Source organism: Pleurodeles waltl, chromosome 1_2, assembly GCF_031143425.1.
Source record: "Pleurodeles waltl isolate 20211129_DDA chromosome 1_2, aPleWal1.hap1.20221129, whole genome shotgun sequence".
Taxonomy (NCBI): Eukaryota; Metazoa; Chordata; class Amphibia; order Caudata; family Salamandridae; genus Pleurodeles; species Pleurodeles waltl.
The window spans coordinates 473,005,512-473,023,688 of NC_090437.1; the positions used below are offsets into that span (position 1 = coordinate 473,005,512).

The 18,177-nt window shown below is 42.7% G+C and overlaps 1 protein-coding gene and 1 long non-coding RNA gene across 2 annotated transcripts in view; one reads left to right on the forward strand and one right to left on the reverse strand.

Moving 5' to 3' along the window:
* Nucleotides 1-18,177, reverse strand: part of SETD7 (SET domain containing 7, histone lysine methyltransferase) — a 179,160-nt gene that overhangs the window by 19,569 nt on the left and 141,414 nt on the right. Inside the window, exon 7 of the mRNA XM_069240973.1 lies at nucleotides 8,747-8,904. Coding sequence (XP_069097074.1) covers nucleotides 8,747-8,904 — 158 coding nt within the window. The remainder of the gene's footprint in view (nucleotides 1-8,746; nucleotides 8,905-18,177) is intronic.
* On the forward strand, nucleotides 6,582-17,069 carry LOC138300990 (uncharacterized). Its single transcript, XR_011205049.1, has 3 exons — nucleotides 6,582-6,643; nucleotides 15,791-16,150; nucleotides 16,875-17,069. It is a non-coding gene; the product is annotated as an uncharacterized lncRNA (long non-coding RNA).

The window sequence follows — 18,177 nt, forward strand, 5'->3', positions numbered from 1 at the left end:
GTAGTAAGTGCTATATAAATGCTATTACAATTACAATACAGTGAAATACTGTAGAGTGGTGTGTTGTGGAGTGGCAGTCAGTGAAATAGGGTAGAGTGGACTGGTGCACAGTAGAATGGTGTAAAGTAGCATATAGTGAAGTAGCGTCCAGTGGAGTGATGTACAGGGAAATGCCGTAGAATGGAGGTGAATACAGTGTAAGATTGTAGAGTGGCGTGGCATACAGTGGAATTGCGTACAGTGTAATAGCGTAGAATGGAGTGGTGTAGAGTAGAGTCTTATACAGAGAAGGGATGTAGAGTGAAATAGTGTACAGAGGAGAGGCGTGACATTGAGTGGAGTGGTGTAGGGTGGAGTAGTGTGCACACTGGAGTGGCATATCATGGAAATTCCTAGCGTGGAGTGGTGTATAGTGTTGTGGCATATGGATATTTGTGAAATTTAGCAGATTTGTAGATTATTGTAGGCAGAGTAATGCAAAACAGCAAAGTTCACTGCCTTGCATTTCTCCATATTTACCAATCAATGCAGGGCCGTGCATGGTGACCTTGTGTTGCTTTGTAAATCTGACTCAAGTATTGCGTTGCCAATGCAACCCTATGCGTGACACAAAGGTACCACAATACATTAATACAGCTAGGTCTCAGTTGTATTTTGAGACACGGTATACTACAGTTACTTTGCAGTATACAATGTAGATGGCCATGACAAGCCAGTATATAATTAGGTAATTGCTTATTTTAGAAAATGAAAAGGCAGCCATACTGTTTTTACTACACTTTGGCTGTGTTCTGTGGAAAGACTATAGATATAAGTAAGTAGTAGTTTTATTGTAGTTCCTTACCTATTACCACTTTTTTGTGGTGATAGGTAGGGAATTTTATTTATATTTTTTTCGTGCATATTTTTAAATTAGTTTAAGGAGTACTGTGCTAGTACCTAGTTGGTACCATATTTTTTAGGAGATTTGTTTTTTCACATGTGCTGTATTTGTGCTGTATTTTTTTGGTATGTTTGTGCTACTCCGTACACTTTTTTTCCAGTAATAAATAAGTTAGAAATTGTATGTACACTGCACTATTTGTGAAACATAGTGCATTATAGTGTATTTTCAAATTTTTAAGATATTCATTTTTTCATTTTTTTAAAATACCACAGTTCTTCCTATGTAGAACCGCAGTACTCCGCAAGATTTTAAAAGAGATATATAGAAACTTGTAATTATTTTTCCCTACCAAATACCACTTTACTAAAAGTGGTAGTAAGTAAGGAAATAATATAAAACATATTTTAAAATTAGTTTATAGAGTACTGTGCTAGTACCTCGTCAGTACCATATTTTTCAGGAGATTTTCTTTTTCACATGCACTGTATTTATGCTGTATTGTTTGGGTATTTTTATGCCACTCCGTACACTTTTTTTCAGAATTAAATAAGTTAGAAATTGTATGTACACCGCACTATTTGTGAAACATAGTGCATTATAGTGTATTTTCAAATTTTTAAGATATTGACTTTTTAATTTGTTTTACATACCACAGTTCTTCCTGTGTAGTACCACAGTACTCCGCAAGATTTTAAAAGAAATATATAGAAACTTATAATTATTTTTCCACTTTACTAAAAGTGGTAATAAGTAAGGAAATAATATCAAACCTAATACTTACCTATATATAAGGCCATAAGTCACAACACTCTGAAAGTGGCCCTAAAACAACATGACTGCCTTAAACATTTGTAAAGACAGTCAGATAATGATTTATCATCACCATGTACAGTGATAGTTTTGCAAAATTTAGCAAAATTCCACAAAAATACCATTGCTGCAGATATCACTAAGTTTAAATATCTTATTTTTTTAAAATACTTACCTACAATACTCAAAAAGGATAAACTGCGCACCATATTGTGTAATCCAGCCAAATTTCATTTAAATCCGTTCAACCATTTTCACGCTGCATCGGTTACAACAGTCTGTGGAAAATGCATTGGTGGAAAAACATTTTTTGGGACCCCCTTTTCATCTTTGCAGCCTTTTAACAATTCACTATAAATATTTACATCATCACAAGAAGTAGCAAATGCTATAGGTTTAGAAAAGTTTTGTTGTGATTTGTTAAATGGGTGGAAAATTATTCGGGAGCAAAAGTCAGAGGAATTCTTATCTCTGGGAATTCTAACTACAGCTACAGAGTGGCAATCAGATTTAATGTGACTTTTTTATCTATTGTATTTGTTAGGTATTTCTTTACTGGTATACATAATAATTGCGACCATGTATGTCTTTTAGTCATTCATGTGGCAATTCTGAAACTTTACATATGCAGTCTAGTTTATTTTGTCAGCTTCCTCGCTGCTTTTACTAGTATTGTGCTACATATGAACCAACCCAGCATCACAGTGTTTGTCCCTTCTAACTTCCAAACCACATTCCTAATGGCCAATTATCTTGTCCTCCCTATAGTAGTTTGTGTACCTCACTGCTTGGTCATGTTTCCATTTTGTTGTTAAGGAGTGCACAATGAAGATGGTTATTGTTTGGCTTTTTGGACACAGTTTTATTTTGTGAGCCAGAGTGCAGGCAAAGAAAATGTATGTAGATTAAGATGTATTCTCTTTTTTATGTAATTATTTACAAGTTTCCATTTGCATGTGCCCATAAGTAGGTCTTTCAGCTGGACTCGTCCTAAATCCTGAAATAAAAAGTTACCAGAAGACACAAGAGGGCAGGGTAGGAATACTCTGACCCCCTAGGCCTGGTGGTGGGGCCCCAAAATAACCCCACCTGGGGTCAAATCCGTTTTTCCTTTTTTTCTGCTGCAAATTTGCAGAGGATCTGTAAATCCAAAACAAAATTTCAAGTGCAATCTTCAGAAGGGGGGTGCGCGACCCCACTCCCGGGCCGATTTCAGCTCAGAGGACCCAATCCCCAGGTCTGGCCAAATATGAAAAGAAGGACTAGCGCACAGCCCCTCTCCCCAGAAAAATAAAAAAAACAAAATGGTCTTTAAATGTGGGTAGGTAGTGTACACATAGCTATTATATGGCACTGCACAAACACTAGTCCTATCCCACCGCTGCCACCATTGTTAGAAATTGGGCCTCTAGTTGGCAGAGGTATACGCCCTTGTCCAAGTAGGGAGCACAATCCTAGTCAGGGTAAGTCACAACACAATCCAAATTATCCTGTGCTCACCCTCTGGTAACTTGGCACAGAGCAGGTAGGCTTAACTTAGAAGGCAATGTGTAAAGTATTTGTGCAATAACTCATACAATAACACAGTGAAAACACCACAAAATGTACTCCACACCAGTTTAGGAAAATAGATAATACTTATCTGAATAAAATAATACCAAGACGACAAAAATCCAATATGCACAAGTCAAGATATCACTTTTTAAAGGTTTAAATGAGTCTCAATTCTTAAGAATCATTGCTTGTATCCTTGTAAAACACAGTGTCTGCGATGCGTCAAAAAATAATGACACATGGGGTCACAGAGGAGGAGATGGGTTGAAAAATAAGGCGCTGCATTGGATTTTCCTGCATAGCAAAGACGATGTGTTGTTTCTCCCCACGCCTCAAGGTGATGCGTCAATTTAGAGGAGCGCGGCCTTGGATCCTCACTGCTATGAGGGGATATTTTGATGCCCAGGCATGATGCGTTCAGAAAAAAGGAGCAGGCACTGCATTGATCCAGTAAGCAATGCAGTGATTTTTCAACCACAAAGAAGGTGCTGCGTCAATTTCTGCAGGCATTGTGTCGATTTTATGACGCACTGAGATTTTCCTCTCTTTGATGAAATCTTTGTGCCTCTGAGACTTCAGAACAGGAGGGAAAGCTCAATCCAAGTCATTGGAGAGCACTTGTGGGGAAGGAAGAGTCATTCCAGCAGAGTCAGGAGTCAGCAGGGCAGCAGTCCTTTTCAGCAAAGCAGTCCAGATGAGTCCTTTTGACAGCCAGACATTCTCTCTGACAGAGTCCAAGTGTAGATCCAGAAGTGTCTGATTTGGTGGGGTCAGAGACCCAGTATAGATACCCAAAAATGCCTTTGAAGTGGTGGAAACTTCAAAGAGTGGTTTTGTAGTGCACAAGTTCCCCTTTCAGCCCAGTCCTGTCTGCCAGGATCCCTGTGGGGGGGGTTATCAGTCCTTTGTGTGAGGACAGGCCCCTGGCATTTGAAGGGTAAGCGAGAGCCCCTCCACCCTCCCTGCCCAGGGAGACCCATTCTGTATGGCGATGAATGCAGATGTGACTGAGTGTCCTGTGTTTATGGCTGTCTGGGTTGAATGCACAATGAGAGCTGGCAACCAACACAGACCAGATGTGGACTGGAGACAGGCTATAAGGCGCAGAAGGCAGTAAGAGTAGAGAAATGCCCACTTTGTAAACGTGGCATTTCAAAAATAGTAATATTAATCCCAGCTTCACCAGTAAGCATGATTTTCTATTACCATTCTGGCCATACTAAACATGACAGGGCTACTCCTTTCAGATCAGAATCTACCACTTAAAAGTATATAAGAGCAATTCTAATGCTGGCCTATGAGAGGAGCAGGCCTCACAGTAGTGAGAAACAACTTTGTGAGTTTTTCACTACCATGACATGTAAAACACATAAGTATGTGTCCTGCCTTTTATTTACACAGCACATTGCCCTATGGGTTACCTAGGGCCTACATTAGGGGTGACTTGTATGTAGAAAAGGTGGTGTTTAAGGCCTGGCAAGTAGTTTTAATTGCCAAGTAGAAGTGACAAAGAAACTGCACACACAGGCCTTGCAGTGGCAGGCCAGAGACATGATTAGCGGGTTACTTATTTGGGTGGCACAATCAGTGCTGCAGGCCCACTAGCAGCATTTCTTTACAGGCCCTGGGCACATGTAGTGCACTTTACCAGGGACTTACAAGTAAATTAAATACACCAATTGGGTATGAGCCAATGTTACCATGTTTTTAGGGAAAGAGCACATACACTTGAGCACTGGTTAGCACTGATAAAGTGTTCAGTCGTAAAGCCAACAAAAATGAGGTTAGAAAAAGGGAGGAGGAGGGCAAAAAGATTGGGCTGACCCTTCTGAGAGGGCCATTTCCAACACTGCATATGATAATGCTTTGGATATCAGATGATATATATATATAAATATATATATATATATATATATAAATATATATATATATATATATATATATATATATATATTTGTGTGTGTGTGTATTTAAAATAGAAGAAAGGTTAAAAAGCTTTTATTGTGTTAACTGATTTCCTGTCATGTTTTACAATTATTTGGTTTCTCTTTCTTAAAGTATGATTTCTATATAATGATGTAATTAGTCCAAGATGTATTGGTTTAATGTATTTATAAATTGTAATCTATTTTTCTGAAATTGTTTATACTCAGTTTGCCTATTTAATAAAGATTTTAAACAAAAAAACGATTTATGTTGATTCTCGGGACTGAGTTATGCTTCATGGGATTACTATTCGCTTTGAATAAATTATCCAAATGCCTACTTGCCTTTTAATAGGACCTTTTGTTTTTCTCCTCTTAACAAAGTACTCCAGTCACACAAAATACGTAACGACAAACAAAACACATCCATTATTCAGCAGAATACATAGAGGTCTAACACAAATGTACAGAAATTTACATTTATCAAAAATCTGTAGATGTTCATATGTAGTCGTTTATCCCCTGGTGTTTCTGGGCATATTCTTGCACATGTACGCATAAAACGGGAAGAAATGTTGTAGTGTCATGGGCCATAGCTGTGTAACTCTGATTTCCACAAGTATTCAGAGGAACTGACCACTCCCACTATAGTTATGAGCTTCTTTTTGTCAACGCCACAGCCAGTGCACATATGTATATGGCCCACAAGCTTGGCAATGCATTATGTTGACTAAGCACCATGCTAATGTGTGGGATGGCAGATTATGACCATAGTCTCTAAATTCCTGCCCCCAGCAGGGGCTTGCTAATGGGAAGGTCTGAAATCTGATTAATGCAGAATTTAATCTCACCAAACCGGAAGCACTGACTACAGAAATATTTATTCATCTCAGAGTACTGCAGGTGGTTGTTCCCGTTCTATATTTTTCTCAGAGAACCTTAACAATTAAGCCTTTATCAAGATGCGTATTGATTGTGGTAACTCACTTTACCGTAGCCTCCTAAGAAACGTTTAGCAAAGCTATTACATGTACAGAACAGATCTGCGACAATTATTTTTTGCATAGGAAGTTTGACCCTTTGTCGAATGCGTTGCACCAGCATTCCTGCTTCATTTGAGCAAGTACAGAACTATGAAAATAGGTTTCTTTAGTCCAATTCCTTCAACTGAGGTTGACGCTGAACCACAAGTACTTACCTGCATGCTGTTGTTAAATCAATCCCCAGACCAGAAACATCGTGTCCCTGATTAAATAGAGCTAAATGTACCTGTATTATAATTGAACCAGGAGGAGGATACTATCACCCAAAGAGCTGCAGCAGCAGTTTGTTCATTGGAGCATGGGGGCGTTACCCCACTGCCCCCGGCCCCATATTACATGATTACTTTACTTGTGGTTCCCAGCTGATACTGTTAGCAGCAGTGTGCCGCGTTGCCGGGGGGATTTTGCCGTTTTGCAGTAGTCAGGTGAGGACCTGTCAGTCGGACTTGGGTGTGTGTGTGTGGGGGGGGGGGGGGGGGTGGAGCCTGAATAGTTAATGTGATGTGACACAGCTCTAGGCCTCCTCGGGGTGAAGTGCGCTTGTTGGGTTGGAGTGTGCCTTGCTCTGACCGGCCCGACGTGCGCACTTGAACCCTAGCCTACCAGCAAAGCTAGGAACCTAGGGGGTGGGAGGAATACATTCACAACCCCCAGTCTCCAAAGGAGTGTTGAAAGCTTCTGACCCAGCCAATCCGTGCGCTGCTCTCATGCTGTTTACAGCTAGGGAGGAGCGTCTAGATTGGCACAGAAGTTGTGGGGTGGGACTGGAGGGCCGAGCTGGTGAACAGTGAACTGAACTCCCATGCACGCCTGGTCACGAGTGTTCTCTTCTCTGTGACAATGACAGACAGGAAAGTGAGCGCGCCTGCTCATCTTTGTTTAAAATAGATAGGCAGCCCCTGCACGCGTCGCACCTGGGAAAAGTTACAGCTAGTTTAGTTTATCAGTTTACTAAGCAGACCTTGGTTCGGATCCAAGCTCCGAGCTCTTACGCTGTCATTGTGTGACCCTGTGCTATCTGTGCAGTTCAGGAATACAAAATGAAACAGCTGCGCAAGAAATGAAATTCTTAAGTTTATTTTCCACCTGGCCTAGTTTTTATGAGTGCATCTTGGTGCAAGCTGTCGGCATGACTCTTCCCATCCACGCTTTTTTACCACATGTGCCAAAATATTTGACATGTCCTAGATAACGTGAAACAGACAAGAGGGGTGGAATAAAACACACTCTCTTTAGAACAACCCCCAGTCTTTCCCTTTCAAGGTTAGCCATAAAGTCAAATAAACGACATGCTTCTCTTGTTCTGGCATTCCAGGGGTGCGTGGGAAGTTACTCGCACATTCTGGGCACAGTGCAAGCCATGTGACTAATAACATTGTCAGCAAAGGTTTTAGCTGTTTTGTTTGAGCCAACATTGCTGTGTAACATATGCTCACATCGTGCTAAGTGTATTACACATGGCAAACTAAGTTCCACCCTTCTTTCGTGCACATTATAATGCTTCCCAACTGTTTCACCTCAGCCTGCTTCAACCCACTAAAAGCAATTTCCAGCTTGTTTGCATGGTTTTGAATCCTGGTCTGCATCAGAAAACTCCCAGTGCTGGTAGATATTAGAAACAGAGTCCTTGTGAAGTATGTAATGTGCTCGGTGTCACACAGTGCTGCAAAGTAAGATTCCTGGGATCAGAGCCCATCTCTTCTAGCTTCACATTCTGTTGTAAAGAGCAAGGTACTTGGCATGGTGACTAACCCAGCTCCATTATTAGAATGAATTGTGCAAAAAACAGCGTCCCATCAAACATGAATGCAGGGTTCTCCTGGGAGCCTCACAAGGACGTGTATGGGCTGAGTTAAATCAGCAGTGACAAGTCAGACTTACTAAGGCTCTACACGCAACTGTGCAATGGAGGGCTGTGAGGTGTCATGTGACACTACACAACTAGGTGTCTTTTACCTGGCTCTTATACATAGGGCCATTAGATCCTTTTTGGTTTAATTAAATGAAAAATCCACAATTCTGCAATGATTCTTTCGAATGTGTCTTATGGAGGATGAACTCGACTCCTCTGAGGAGGACAAGCCTTGTCTGGCAAACTACAAAATATTGTAATATTTTCTTCAGTGCCTTCTAATTTCTTAGTCAATTTCTGTGCACGTTATGGTGTAAAATTGAGCACTTAGTTCTGTGTTTTTTTCCCCAATCCTTTCTCCAGAGAGGAAACCCCTTACCAGAAATCAGTCTGACTCGCTTGGCTTGCTCACTGATTCCTGGTATATACAGGTTGCTTCTCCCACCAGTTTTAAAGTTCACAAGCCGCCACTGAAGAGCTGTACAACTTCTAAATGGGGCTTTCTCAGTAAAAGAGGGCCTGAAAGTGACATCTATTTTATTCCTTTAGCGTCAATTATTTTAGGGGCACCACATGACACTGAGTTTATTTTGGGGTGCAGTAAATGGTCACAGGTGCAAACAGTTCACAAACAGTAAATGAACAAAGTTGCACTTGAACGCTCAGACATACTTACGGGTCATAAATGCAGTTCGGTGTGAAGGAGTGGTTGGCTTTATGCCCTAAGGACGCACAGTACTTGGACACATAGTTGTAGGGCTCTGGCACATCAATCACTGTTTCTTCGTCCAGAGAGATTGTATTCCCATTAGTGGACCAGTCCCTATTATCCACCTAACAACAAAAAGAAGATTTCAGATCAGCAAATATGAACATTTCCTTACTTCCATTGAATCTACTAAAGCCCCCTGAACTCAATTCATGGAAAGGATTTGGTGATCAGGGTATCATGGTATAGAAAGAGGGGTTCTGATCTACCTCACACAGAATGTCTTGCCCTACATGTACTACGTCTTGATCACAGTGGCTCGATCCTCTCATCTACTCGTATATGAATCTATGTGAGGAACATTTATTTCATTCTTATTTAGATTATTCCATAACCCACTAGTGAACTCTAAGGTCCCAAGAAACAATGCTCAAGGTACTGACATGGAAGTTACCAGTACAGCCCCTGAAGGGGACTCTGGATAAGATTTAGTGAGGATATTTTCTACCAGCAACAAATCCCAGCAATTATTGTTGTACTCACTCAGCAGGCACTGAATTAGGTGATGGTAATACCAGTTCTTTGCAGTGCCTAGAAACTGTAGAAATGCTATGTAAAGCACTTCATAAAACAAGTTATAATTATTCTTCTATCCTTGCAGTATCCAGACCTCAGGAGTTCCTCTTTCATTTCAAACATGTTAGCTCCTTAAAAATAGATCACCATTTGAATTCTTCTAATCTCCGCACGTTCCCACTTCCTTTATATCAGATTTAATTCTGTAGCTGGACAAGAGGCTTCATATTATGCATTTTCCTTCTTGCATTTATTAAACTGCTGCCAAACATGATCAACAGTAAATCAACTATAAAACCGAAAGACCTACAATTACCATGGTTCTTTGAAGAAAAAACCCACATCCCAAGATGATATACCGGCCAGCTCCTACTATGAAAGCCCCACCTTCGTACAGAGAAGCCCACCTCTACTAATTCAAAAAAGAAAACTCATAAGGCACACGATTTTTCCCCCAAATGCATGCATGACACTGCGGAAGACATAACTCTGATAACGAGATTGAGTCTGAATGTAATGACATGGATGAAGGCATCTCTGATGCCTCTGAGGAGCATGTGGACTGCTCTTGGCATCTCTTGCCCAGTCATAAAAGGTACAAAGACGATACTGGGGAAGATATTCCTAATACCTTGCAAATATCATCTGACCTCATAAAAATCACTTTTGACCTAGAGGAAATAGTGCAATCAAACTATGTGAACTGGCCCCCCTCAGCCAGAAAAGCCGTCTACATCCAGTCCAGATTAAGGAAACCCTTCACTAAAGAAGTGCAGACCAAATCAAGGGAGAATGTCCTCACCCCTCTTGGGAGTACGAACACCCCTGAAATAGATTAGAAGTTGAAGTTTTCAGGGAAATAAGCGAAAGATCATATGAAGGGTATTGACAAGTCCTAGCAGGCCTGTCATGACAAATTTGTGGACCTTTCAAGACCCTTGTCAAAATTTTGGATTTGGCCTTCAAGGATTGCTTATCCTTTTAAGTCGGATATCCTAGATGGTGGGACCTAATGGGTCACATGTCTTTTATGGAATGTGAACTGTGCCCATTCCACTGAGCGGTACAGATTCATTTTCTGGAGAATTGATATCAAGTTTTGAGACCTAGCCATCAGTGAGGTCGGCTAGTAGGCCGGTGGCTTGTTATTTGTGGAACCTTTTGTGAAATTCATCTGCATGTTCACTTCAGTGGACAAAGTCCGAACTGGGATTTGTGACAAAATATCAGAATGAACAATATCGAGATACAGAAATATCAAAAAATTGTTTCCTATACTTATACTGGTAAGTACAAAAATAGCGAGAAAATAATATCGTTTACATTAACATTGTTAAAAAATGCAAAAATATCAATTTTTATTCTATGTATATAGTTTAAAATAGTAAATCTTAAATATTGTGAAATGATAGGATTAATATAATCTAAATTGAATTATTTAAAAATGTTTAATACGATATATAAATATATACTCATATAAACACATATCCATATGTATGTTTATATATATGTATATATAATGTAACACTTAATAAAAATGTATATTTGACTTTATATTAAATGTTTTTGGTTATTTTTTTTTTATTTACTACTATAAATAGCATAAATATATAAAATGATATATATATATATATATATATATACATATATATATGAAACTTTAAAAAAAAAATCTACTTCAAAACATTAAATAAAACACCAAGTTAATTAAATATATACAGATCTAAAAAATACAAAAAACTTTACTACAAATATTACAAACATTTAAAAAATAATCTATATATAAACAAATAATGCAAAATTAAATAAACAAATAGTTGTTTAGCTATATATCTATACCTATATCTCTATATATATTTAAACTATATTAAGAACTCTTTTTGTGTCTGGAAAGAATAGATATACTATTCCCACTCCAGTCGGTGCAACAGTCGGGAAAACAATAAATTTCAGAGGGGTTACATTTACTATTCCCACTCCTGTCTGTGCAATGGTAGGTAAAGCGTTGGACTTGGAAGGGGTAAAATGTACTATTCCCAATCCACTCTGTGCAACAGAAGGGAAGCGTTAGGTGTCAGATGGGTTAAATGTCCTATTCCCACTCCAGTCTGTACAACAGTATGGAAAGTGTTAGACATTGGAGGGCTTAAATGTACTATTCCCACTCCAGTCTGCTCTACAGCAGGGAAATCGTTGGACTTTGGAAAGGTAAAGATTACTATTCCGACTTAGTCTGTGCAACAGTTAGGAAAGTGTTGGACTCCAGAGGGGAAATATGTACTATTCCCAGTCCAGTCTGTGCAGCAGTGGGGAAAGTACTTCAATTCAAACACATAACACATTTTAATAACCCTGTTAATGGACCAAGCAATCAATTATTCAATCAGTCAGTTTTGTAAAGTGTTGCTATGTCACCACTAGGGGTATCTGGGTGCTGAGGGGTGCTGTGTGTCCATCAAATAGCCAGGTCTTGAATTTCTTCCTGAAGTCCGTTAAAGTGAGTGCTATTCGCAAGTGAAAAGGCAGGTCATTCCAGGATTTGGTGCGATGTAGGAAAAGGAGCAGCCCCCACTGTGGCTGCAACAGATGCAGAAGAGGAGTATAAGCAAGGGCAAGTGAGGTGGAGTGCAGGTGTCTGGTAGGCAGATGAAATGTCATTCAATGGGTAAGTTAGGAAGGTCCTTGGTTGTGTAGAGCTTTGTAGGCAAGTGTGAGGATCTTGAACTGTCATCTTTTCTGGATGGCGAGCCACTGGAGGTGTCTAAGGTTGGGGAGATGTGGATCCTTCCGGGGAGGTCCAGGATGAATCTGACTGCTGCGTTCTGTATGGTCTGGAGTCTTCAGAGGACTTGGGTGGAGAATCCCGTGTAGAGAGTGTTGCCGTAGTTGAGGCGGCTGGTGGCATGGGCCTGTGTGATGGTCTTTCTCGTGTTGATAGGGATCCTTCTGAAGATTCTGCGAGTATGCGGAGGGTGTGGAAGAAGAAGGAGGAGATTGAGTTAATTTGCCATTTCATGGTCAGTTGACTGTCTAGGATGATGTCCAGGTTGCGTGCGTGGTCTGTTGGTGTGGGTCCAAGTTCTGCCGGCCACCAGCTGTGGTCCCATACAAAGGTGTTCTTTCCGAAGATTAGAACTTCTGTTTTGTTTGAGTTCAGTTTGAGGCAGTTGTTTCTCATCCATTTGGCGACACTGGTCATTGCATTGCCGAAGTTGGTTTTGATGTTGGTGGGGTCCTCGGTGAGCGAGAGGATAATTTGGGTGTCATCTGCATATGAGATTATACTGAGACTGTGGGATCTGACAACACTGGAGAGGGAGATGTTGAAGAGGGTGGGGCTGACGGATGATTCTTGGGGTACGCCGCACATAGGTGAGGTGAAGGGAGGAAGTCAGATGCTCTGTGTGCTTCCCCTCAGGAAGGACGCAATCCTTTTGACGGCGTTCTGCTGTATGCCGATGTTGTGGAGTCTGTCAATGAGAATGTGGTGAGAGATGATATTGAATGCTGTGGACAGGTCGAGGATAATCAAGGCTGCCCTTTGTCCCCGGTCGAGGTAAGTTCTAATGTTGTCATGGCAGCAATCAGAGCAGTTTCAGTGCTGTGGTTAGCATGGAATCCTGATTGAGAGGCATCAAGTAGTTGGTTTTGTTGAAGGTATTCGGTGAGCTGAAGGTTGATGTCTTTCTTGAGTACTTTGGCTAGGTAGGGGAACAATGAGAAAAGTCAGTAATATTTTAGATCCTGGGTTTGGCTGATAGTTTCTTCAGTAGAGGTTTCACGTCTGCGTATTTCCAACTGTTCGGGAAAGTTGCTGTGACGATGGAAGTGTTGAGGATAGTGGTGAGTTCTGAGGTGATAGTGTTGGTTCTGAGGTTGGGTAGGGGTCAGTGGGTGCCCCAGAGTGGATTGAAGACATGATGTGTGCAGTGGTCTGGGTGGTTAGGGGGACCAGGAGGTGACCGTTGGCTGTTGCTCAAAGGTTGGATGGGGTTTTGGAGGCCGAGGGTGGTGGGTTGGGTGTCCAAGTTATTGTAGATGTTGACAGTGTTGCAGTGGAAGTAGTCTGAGAGGGTGTTGCAGTGTTTTTGAGAGAGGTGCATGGTGTTCTTAATGGCTGTTGGGTTGGAGAGTTCCTTGACTATCTTGAAGAGTTCCTTCATTTACTATTGATGCAATGTGTTGGCCAATGTGTTGATGCAGGCAGAGATGGCTGATCTGACCTCCTTGATGTGCTGGTAGTAGTTGCTGAGGGCTGTTCTGTACACTGCTCTGTCGGAGGGGTTCTTGGTGCGGCACCATTGATTTTAGAGTTGGTAGCAGTTGTGTTTGGTGGTTCTGATGTCTGCGGTGTACCAGCTGGCTTGTTTTGGGGATTTGTTTATTTTTGCTCGTTTGAGTAAGGTGACTCTGTCAGCGCATCTGGTGATCCAGTCAGAGAAGTCTTGGATGGCTTGTTTAAGGTAAGGTGATGTTCTGGTTTGTGTGGTGCAGAGGGCCTGTGTCCACAGAGAATCAGTTACCTTAACCCAGTGGCAATGGGAGTAGCTGTGGTGCTCGGTGGTGGTGTGTTGGGTTTTGGAGACTGTAAAGTCTACGATGGCGTGGCCTGTCCAGATGAGTTCTGAGATGTGAGTGAATTTGATTCTGCCCTGGAAATGAAGATGGGATTGAACGTGTGTCCGGCTTTGTGCATTGGTTCTGTGACCATTTGGGAGATGCTGATGTTGTTCAGGATCTCCAGGAGGTGGTGGCTGTTGATGTGGAAGTAGAGATCACCGAGAAGGAAGTAGTGGTGGGAGTCGATGGCTAGTGGGATGATGAGGTTGAAGATGGCGTTACAGAAAGCTGGTCGTGGCCATGGGGGTCTGGAGGTGAGGGTGCCTCTTTTCATGGTCTTTGCGTCGGTCAGTAGTTGGAAGTTGAGGTATTCCATGGGAGGTGTAGGGTCGTCGATTGTGACGGTGCATTGTAATGTTTCCTTGAAGGCAATGCCTCCGCCGCATTTGTTGGTGCAATCTCGGTGTATCATCTTGTAGCCCTCAGAGATGGCTGGTGGTGATGTTGGGGCTTGAGTGGGGGTTAAATCATGTCAAGGTGATAAAGGTGAAGTCAGGGGAGATGGTGTCCCAGATTTTTACGGCGTGTTTGCAGAGGGTGCGGGCATTGAGCAGGATGCATTGGAGAGGTTCTGTGTTGTCCGAGGTCTTCTTGGTGGGAGTGAGGCAGGGTCAGGGGGGATGGACTTTGCAGTGAGGAAGGGGAGGTGGCAGTGTTGGCAGGTGAAGGGACCTTTAGTTGATCTCAGGGAGGAAGTGACGCAGCAGTTGTCACAGTGTCCAGGGTCGAAGGCTCTAAGGGCCACATGTATGTACGTTTTGCGACTCGTGAAATGGTATGTACAAATGCCGTTTTGATGTCCCAAATAGCGATGCGACCAATTACAGAATCACAAACATTTGCGACTGGATTTTGCGACTCGCAAATAAGAAATTGCAATTTGTGACTCGCAAAGCGAATGTACAAGGCAGTAGCAAATTGCAATTAGTCGCAAATACGCCATTTTGCACACCCAGATTAGCACTGATTCCAAACAGGTGGTAATCAGAGCCAAAGTATAAAAGCAGACCCAGAAGGCACTGGGTTTTTCAAAATGGCTGCACTCTACGTGATTGCATGGAGGAGGCGAGTCCAATCTGCCCAGCAGAGGAGAAGGAGGCGTAGACAGGAGAGGATTTACAGAACCAGGCAGACCATATTTCAACAGACTGAGGAGGAAATATATGATAAATATAGACTGAGCAGCACAGTCATTTTAGAGATCATTGAACTGCTGAAACCTCAGCTAGAAAGCCAAACCCTGTGCAGCTGTTCCATCCCAACACATGTGCAAGTACTGTGCTCACTGCACCTCTTGGACTAGGGTAGCTACCAGGGGGTAATTGCTGTTGCTTTTGGGGTGTCCCAAAGTTCCCTGTCATGACTCTTTAGACGGTTCTTAGATGCCATACTCGCACACATGTCCAGATACATTTACCTTCCCAGGAATGCAGAGGAAATACACAACACCAACTTGGACTTCTACAGAATTGCAAACTTTCCCCATGTAATAGGGTGTGAGGACAGGATACATATACCCATATGTCCTCCTGCAAATCTGGAATATGTGTTCCGCAATAGGAAATGTACTCACTCACTCAACAACCAGGTGGTATGTGATGCCCATAATGTCATAACTGGTATAGTGATAAAATTTCCAGAAAGCACACATGATGCGTACATATTCAGGCACACTGGGATACACCAACGCCTAGAACGTGGGGAGTTTGATGATGGATATTTATTAGGTACTGTGTAGTACACACCAATATCATAAATACGTGTCGCTGCATAACCATGTGTAGCCATGCTCATATCTGCTGTTTTGTCCCACAGGTGACAGTGCGTATGCTCTGAGGCAATGAATACTCACCCCATACCTAACACCTGCCAATCAGAATGAGAGGCGCTACTACATTGGACATCGGCGCACCAGAACCATCATTGAGACGATCTTTGGCATGTTGAAGTCAGGTTTTAGGCACTCCAGTATGCCCCAGAGACTGCATGCAAGATTGTGGTTACATGTGCCATCCTACACAACATAGCAACCAGACGTGGGCTACATCTCACCCTAGATGACACAGATTCGGAGGATGAGTAGCAGGAGCCACCACAACAACAGCCTGGGGATGGTAGTATCACAATGGAGGGCAGACGGAGACGGGATCATATAGCAACTCATTACTTTGGCAGGTAAGTGCCAACTGTAACAGCACTCACAAATGTAAGACAAACATAGCCTGGTTATGGAAAACAAAAATATCCTTTAATGTCAGGATGCATAATGTAAATGGTGGCGTATAGCCAGCAGTAAACAAGTATTATGTAACAAAACCTAACACATTCCACTCCTGTGCCTTAGGCTAAACCTAGGGAGACAACATCACACCCTCCTACGGCTACGACCCCCATGGCCTGTGCCTGGTTAGTCCACAGATGTCTGGCGGGCACTGCTACTACGCAGGATGCGGGCATCTGAGGCAGAAACGCTGCTTACATTTGATAATTCCTCACTGTCCTGAGGGGTGTCACCCGTACCTCTTGTTGCCTGGGAGGTATGAATGAGGTAAGCAGCAGCAGTAATGCGTCCTAGTCCTCTTGCCACATCTCCAGCAAAATGCCCTAGTTCAACCTGGAGCGTGACAGTGCGTCTTGGCAGGCATGTAGTTGTGGTGGCTAGGCGGCCAATGGACTGACTGAACAAGTCCAACCGTGCAGCTGTGTTGCGCACTTTGCGCCTTACATGTGCCTGATCTGCCACCATTTCCCTACATAGGTCAGTGATGGCAGTGGTGAGGTTGACCATGTTGGTGTTCAGGGTGGATTATTGAGTTTTAACATTCCCAAATCCCTGTGTGAGGGTCTGTTGCATTCGGTGAAGGTTCCAGTTCATCATCTGCATGTGTTTGTTTTGCAGGCTGTGACTGCTGAGTTTGGATGCCTCCAGTCCAAGGAATTGTTGTGTAGTGACATCTTCCTCACCTGCATCATGTGTCAGACAACACCTTCTACGCCCAGACTCTGCTGTTCTCAGTGGCTGCCTTTCACCCATCTGTGGCCCGGGAGTCAGGTTTACTGCCTCATTGTCCACATCTGTCTCCTCTGTTGTCTCATGTGAATGGGGAACAATTGGTGTGGCGCTGCACTCCCCTGCGGAAATGCTAACTGCCTTGGCTGCTGTCATGGTGGCATCGTCATCTCTCTCCACAGTGGGGTCATAAGTGGATACCCCAGGGAGACCTGTGGGACACAGGGGATACACTGTCAGTGCTTCTCAGATGTGTGGCTTATCAAAATAAATATTCCTCAAATATTGGACTACTGTACTATATTACCCATAATGCACTGTACTTGAGGTGGGCATTTAGGCATGGAACTATTTGGATGATGCATGCTTTTGTGAACTGTGGTTGAGTACATGGTGCCTTGAATAGTGTCAATACGTGAGATTTGCTACTTACTTTTGGAGGTTCCAGGTGCTGAACTGTCCAGGTTCTCAATTCCAGCAACAGCCTCTGGCTCCAGTGTGGTCTACACCATGCTCTCTATTGCTGTGGGTGGTGCTACTGTGGATGGTCCCCCACCTGTTCCATGCACCTCCTTCATCCGCTCTGCAACCCTTTCCTTGGTTCTTTACCTGAGGTCATACCATCTTTTGTGCACCTCCTCTATGGAGCGGTGACTGGCTCCAATGGCAATTATCTTACTTTGTATGTCCAGTCATATTTTCTTTTTTTGTGAGTCAGGGACACTCATTGCTGCCTTCCCAAACAGGACCCCATGGTGTAGGCAGCACTCCTCAGTGAGGACCTGCAATTCTTTGTCAGAGAATTTCAGCTTTTTCTTCCTCCCTGCAGTGTTTGCCTCCTTAGTTTGGCTTGCCATGGCTGCAGTTACTCCTCTCAACTGGGTGTGCCTCTGCTGTCTGTCCTAGCTAGACCCCTACAACTTCCATGGGAGGTACTTCCTGGTTCTTAGGTCATCATCCAGCACCAGGAAGTGTAATTTCTCTTTTCTTTTGCACCTGTTCCCTAATTGCGACTCAGTCGCAATTTCCGATTTCAGGTCGCAAATTTCGATTCGGTTAAACCCCCCATGTGCAATTTAGGAAATCGCAATTTGCGATTTCACAAATTGTGATGCGACTCGGCACCGAATCCCAAAAATGATTTACAGTCAGTTTTGCGAGTCCAAAATTGTGATTTGCATGGAGTCGCTAT